The sequence below is a fragment of the Gossypium hirsutum genome, chromosome A12, assembly GCF_007990345.1.
Source record: "Gossypium hirsutum isolate 1008001.06 chromosome A12, Gossypium_hirsutum_v2.1, whole genome shotgun sequence".
Taxonomy (NCBI): Eukaryota; Viridiplantae; Streptophyta; class Magnoliopsida; order Malvales; family Malvaceae; genus Gossypium; species Gossypium hirsutum.
The window spans coordinates 98,801,544-98,807,302 of record NC_053435.1 but is presented as its reverse complement, the minus strand read 5'-3'; the positions used below and the strand labels follow the sequence as shown (position 1 = coordinate 98,807,302).

Here is a 5,759-nt window from a genome sequence, read left to right as displayed (position 1 = left end):
ATATGCATATGTAGATATTTGAACTTGAACTTGTTGTATTAGTAAAACTTTCAATTTATCACTTATACTTCCATCGATGGCATATATTTATACTATTAATAAAATTTTTAATTAAGTTGATGCTATGAATACAATGATATTTGAACTCAGATTAATTGTATTAGTAAAACTTTAAATTTACCACTCAATCATAACTTTATTTTATTATGTTTTTTATATATTTTTATTTCGGTATGTAAAATTTATTATTTCCATCACTTGTATATATATATATTAATAATGCTGTTAATTGAGTTGGTGTCACAAATTAATTCGACACCAACTTACAATTGAAGACAACATCTTGATAAACAAATATAGTGCATTTAATTAGTATTGTTAATATGATGCATTTATGTGTTTAAATTCGTTTTACTCACAATTTAATTTAATTTTTTATTTTAATATTGTGTATATTTCATATGTTATTGATTAATTTCAAACCATATGTATTTTATTTTTAAACATACATCTGTTTCTAAATTCGTAGTTTCCATATGTGTACGCGTGTGATAAAATTTTTAATATTAATAATGTATTTAATTGAATTGGTGTTACAAGATAACTCAACATTGACGACAACACAATGTTAAAAAATTTAATCTAATTTCCTTAATTTTAATATCATACATATTTAATGTGTAAGTGTTACTAGTTAGTTTCAAGCCATATATGTAATTATTTATATTACGTTACTTTCCAACACACATTTATGTTTTATATTTGTGGTTTCTACATGCATACACGTATGATAAGATTTCTAATAAAATGTTGAACACGAGCAATGTGATTTTAGGCTTCAGAGTTTCTTCCTGCACCTAACAAGTCCCTGTTATAATGCTTGGATAAATTACACTAGTAGTTATCTAATTGTTAATATTCTTTTTGTCACTCAACTACAAAAAGTTATTAAATGGTCACCTAATTATTTAATTTATCTTTTTTGGTTATCAATTGGCTAATTGTGGTAAATTTTAAAATCGAAATAATAACTTGAACCCTCAATATTTATAAATTATGTCAATTTAATCTTGATTCTAAAAAAATTTAGCCTTCAATATTTAGCATTGTGTAATGTAATCTTTTTTACAGTTTTACCCTCAATATTTTTAATTTATTTCTTTTAACAATATATTATTATTTAAAATACATTAATTTTAAAATTTGATAATGTCTATTAATGGTTTTTTAATGAGCTTGTAATTTGCTAAATAGATAAAACTTTACCTAAGTTTATTTTAGTTATATTGACAACATTTATTGTCAATAAATTTTATGCTTTTTTTAAGCTAAATTTGATATTCAATATTTCAAAAAAAGTTGAATTTAATTATTTAAAAAGAGTTCAATTGATATTTTTTAACGAAAACATTAATTAAAATGTTAAAATTTTAAACATAACAATTCACATTTATATTTCCTATTTCCTTTTGAATTTTTATAAGCTCTATTTATTTATTTATTTATTTTAAATAATTTTATAAATTTTAAATTATTTGTTAACATAATATATAAAATAAATAGGGTAATATCTAATATAAAAATACTCATAAACTGCCACACAAATTGCTATACCATCTTTAAAAATTAAATGTTTTGGTCAGTATAAAAAAAGATATTTCACTATTTTTCAATGATGAATGGTCGAACTTAAAAAAAAAAAAAAGTATAACTTCGTGAAAATATAAATGTTGAGGTGTAAAGGGTAAATTCATGATTGTATCTTTTATTTTAATTCCATAGAAGGTTAAGTTTTGAGAGGGGTCGAGATTTCATTGGTGAAAGTCGCACTAGTCATTCGAATAAATCTAGAAATCAAAATAGAAGGAGAAGAGAGAGCTGATAGAGATCGGATCAGAGATGTCATCACACAATAACAATTCAACTTCGGCCAACGATCCCAGACAACCGTCGGCGGCAAAGCCATACGTGGCGCAGCCTGTTTCGCCTCAAGATCTCCCTGTCGATTATTCCGGTTTTATCGCCGTGATTTTCGGGATTGCAGGCGTCATGTTCAGGGTTCTTCCTCTACCTCTCGATTTGTCTTCTGTTCTTGAATTTGATTTCTCTCGTTTAATTTCTTTAAATTTTCAGATCTGAATTTCATCTTATTTATTTTTGCAGTACAAGCTGAGCTCGTGGCTAGCGATCATATTCTGCGCCCAATCACTGGCGAACATGAAGAACGTTGAGAACGATCTCAAGCAGATCTCTATGGCTATGATGTTAGTTCTTTTCCTCTTTTGTTCATTTATTTGTTCATTTATTATTAAAATTGCCGTTTCGTCTGTATTCGAAATATTAACAATGGCAATTATGGTAGTATTGGATTTTTTGGTTAGATTTAGGGTTTCTACTTAGGAGTTCTAATGGATCCGAAAATAATTGGATTATAAGATATATATATTTAAAACGCTTTATTTCAACTGAATTTATATTCGTTAAATTGGCAAATCTTAGTTATTTCTACATTTTGATCCGCAAAATGCACGCATTGTCGAATTAGACTATCCTTGAATTGCTACTGTTTGTTGACTTCAACAAACATTGTCTGAAGCATAAAATATCCATTGATGAAGTCTGAGGTGATAGGGCAAGACTTTCCTTTAAGAAAAGCATGCCGGGTAACTAAGTGAGATAGATTTTGAGCAAAAAGAACTAAGTGAGATACGGTGCCAGTTCAAGGTTTTCGCATGCTGCCATTCAAGGTTGTTTCAACCAGACTGGACTGGCTGAGGTACCTGTCTGGAGAAGGGCATTGGACTGGTTGACTCAGGAACCGGTTGGACTGGGCAAAAACCGGTTAAACCGGATTTTTAATATATTTTTAGTTTAATGACTTTTTTAATGGTTTATTTAATTGAATTAGATGGACCAGTCAGACCATCTAACCGGTGGCTTGATTGATTCGACCACCGATCTAGTTCTGATAACCTTCTGCCATTCCAACTAAGAAAATGGGTTATGTCTAGAAAATGAAAGAGAGCAGTAACTGTTCTAATCTATGCCAATAAGAGGACGGTAGCTGTTCTGATCTATGCCAATTTCCTCCACACGCTGATATTCCTTTAACTTAGTTCTTGTTGTTGGATGGATTGCTTTTTATCTGGACATTCTTCTAGTAATCCCACAGTAATTTATTTTGGGGTCTGGTTTAGTTTGTTGAGCAGATCATTGGTAATCTATGCGGATTTCCTTCAAATACTGACATTCTTCTAACTCAGTTCTGGTTGATTGATTGGTTGCTTTTTATCTGGACTTCATTCAAGTAATGTTACATTATTTTAGTTAGGATCAGATCCTTTTGATCCATGCAATTTCCTTGAAACATTGACGTCCCTTGAACTCAGTTCTTGTTCTTGGATTGGTTGCTTCTTTTAATTAAGATTGACTTCAAGTAATGCTACATTATTTTATCTAGGGTCCTGTTTACTTAGTTGAGATGACCATTTTTGTTCCATGTCAATTTCCTCGAAACAATTGACATTTTCTCAACTCAGTTTCTGTCCTTGGATTGGTTGCTTTTAATATGAAATACATTATTCTATTTAGGGTTAGGTTTACTTTGTTCTGCAGATCACTTGAACTCTACTGGCTTTTCTGTTGGTTCCTCTCAAAATCTCGCGTGACGTCTAATTGAATTGGATAATCCTTCTTTGAACTTTTACGAGTATCATAGTTTCTTAGAGAGCTTCTCAACTTAATTTATGCACAGTTTTCTGCTCCCTTGTTCAGTGTTTAGGCAGATTTTTCTATGGAAAACACCAATTTTCCTTAATAATTTCCTTCTCTTGCTACAGTACTTTTATAACTAGCTCAGAGATCTTAGAGAAATTTTCGACTTGATGTTATCTGTACCATTTGTTAAAAGTTTGTGGAGATAAAAGTTTGTGGAGATGGATTTTGCTAATCAAATATGTTTCTCATTCCAGGCAGCGTTTTCATTTATTTCCCTGTTATGTATGGAATATTTTTGCTATCTCACTTTAATATATATGATGGTTCAACCTTATTGTGTATATGTTACTGATTCGATTCTGTCTTGAAATCAGGTTTGCTATCATGGGATTAGTTACAAACTATTTCGGACCAGCTCGACCAGGAAAACAGAGTTAAAGATAACTCCAATGATGTAGTTAAGTTTCTAATTTCATTTGCACGATGATATCAGATCATGAAGTTTAGATTAAATTGTGACCTTATTGAAGAACAATTTTGTCGGATGATTATATTCTATATGACTAATTGGTTTATATTTATAAAAATGAAAATCCCTTCTTTTAGAGCCGCTCACAATCTGCTGTGAGAATTACTTTGTAATATATTATTCTGACTATTTTTTCTTGAAGTATGCATGTCTGATACTTGTATCCTATCAGGATATGACCTCCAAGAAGCTTCTAGACTTGGAAAAATTTAATCATTCTTGTATTCAACACATTCAATTCGAATAACATTGCTAAGGGTGCTCTTGCTTGGCAGAAAATAACTTCCAAAACTTAAAATTAGTGTTTGTTTCGCGAAGATTAACTAACGAAAGGAAAGTAAGGGTTGTAAGAGCCCAAATTTCTTGGGCCCAAGACCATTAACCAGCCCAAACTAAAAGCCCAAATATATCACCAGTCCAGAGTCCAAAACACAATTCCAAATTTTTGCAAACCCAAAATTAAAAAAAAAAGAAGATAACAAGCCCATGCACCTAAACTTTTGTACAGAAGCCTAAACCCTAATGTGTGCCGCACCTATGCTCTCCTCGGCCACGTCGCCCGTACCTCATCCCGAGGCGCCTCATCCCAAGGCTCGTCTGTAAGTTTACACCGAAATGGAAGAAGAAACCCTTCTTTCCTCCGTTGACTAAGCACCGGCCCTGCAAAAAAGGAAAAACAGAGACAGAAACAAGGATAATAAAAATAATAGCAGAAACAAGATCATGAACAGCACCAATAGTGAAATAAACAGTAAAATAGGACGTTTTATTTGGCTATAAAAGCCAGAAAGATCAATGTATTCTCTCTCTACATACAGACGATTAAGCAATAAAAGAGAAAAACAATAAGGTTGATTACACATCTTGTTCTCTTTTCGATTTTCAAATTTTCTTTTTTTACTTTCATTTTTATTTTTATTATTATTATTTTTTATTTTCATTTCTTATCATAAATCTATTTTAAATCAAAACAAAAGGGAGTGAAAACTCACCGAAATCGTCCCGTGACCGCTTCGTCGGAGGGCTTCTCGTGCCGTTCTCTTCGCGCTTTCGAGGATTGGGAGCGTTTTGGCTTTCGAACACGCCTTGAAACGGGGCTCAATACCCACCCTCGCGCACCGTTGGCCGCCGGATATGGCGATGGTACGATGGACGGCGATTTGGGTGTCCCCCTGGCCGGCCATAGAGAGAAGGGGGAGAGAGTAAAAGGGAATATCAATTTTTTTTTTTGAAAGGAGGCTGCAAATGAAGTTTTTTAAAAAAAATGGGGGTTAAGTGCAGCCCTGGGAACAGCGCCGTTTGGGTGGGAGTCCAAGTGCCAAAACGGCACCGTTCTTATTTATTTATTTCAATTTGCCCCTCTAATTTCATTTAATTCGCAATTAACCCCTTTTTTTATTTATTTAAATTCTTTTTATATGTTTCGTTTATCTATTCATTTGGTGTATTTGTGCATTATTATTCTGTCCATTTGCTTGTTCGCCAACTTATTTATTTATACACCGTTCGTCTA

At 32.0% G+C, this 5,759-nt stretch overlaps 2 protein-coding genes across 2 annotated transcripts; one reads left to right on the top strand and one right to left on the bottom strand.

The window, feature by feature from the left end:
* Nucleotides 1-1,607: 1,607 nt before the first annotated feature.
* Nucleotides 1,608-4,322, top strand: LOC107951238 (protein Asterix). Its single transcript, XM_016886201.2, has 3 exons — nucleotides 1,608-2,058; nucleotides 2,164-2,264; nucleotides 4,092-4,322. The coding sequence occupies exons 1-3, from the start codon at nucleotides 1,900-1,902 to the stop codon at nucleotides 4,153-4,155; spliced, it is 324 nt and encodes a 107-aa protein (XP_016741690.1). The 5' UTR covers nucleotides 1,608-1,899; the 3' UTR covers nucleotides 4,156-4,322.
* Nucleotides 4,323-4,445: 123 nt separating this feature from the next.
* On the bottom strand, nucleotides 4,446-5,554 carry LOC107951237 (uncharacterized). Its single transcript, XM_016886199.2, has 2 exons — nucleotides 5,239-5,554; nucleotides 4,446-4,906 (listed from the first exon to the last, which is right to left on the bottom strand). The coding sequence occupies exons 1-2, from the start codon at nucleotides 5,428-5,430 to the stop codon at nucleotides 4,766-4,768; spliced, it is 333 nt and encodes a 110-aa protein (XP_016741688.1). The 5' UTR covers nucleotides 5,431-5,554; the 3' UTR covers nucleotides 4,446-4,765.
* Between the last annotated feature and the right edge of the window lie 205 nt (nucleotides 5,555-5,759).

Bases quoted from the DNA above. Each gene is read 5' to 3' on its own strand.
- LOC107951237 (XM_016886199.2), bottom strand. From the start codon at position 5,430: ATGGCCGGCCAGGGGGACACCCAAATCGCCGTCCATCGTACCATCGCC. The intron at 4,907-5,238 runs GTGAGTTTTCAC...CCTTTTTTGCAG, and splicing joins GCGGTCACGGGACGATTTCG to GGCCGGTGCTTAGTCAACGG.
- LOC107951238 (XM_016886201.2), top strand. From the start codon at position 1,900: ATGTCATCACACAATAACAATTCAACTTCGGCCAACGATCCCAGACAA. The intron at 2,059-2,163 runs GTTCTTCCTCTA...TTATTTTTGCAG, and splicing joins TTGCAGGCGTCATGTTCAGG to TACAAGCTGAGCTCGTGGCT. The intron at 2,265-4,091 runs GTTAGTTCTTTT...TCTTGAAATCAG, and splicing joins CAGATCTCTATGGCTATGAT to GTTTGCTATCATGGGATTAG.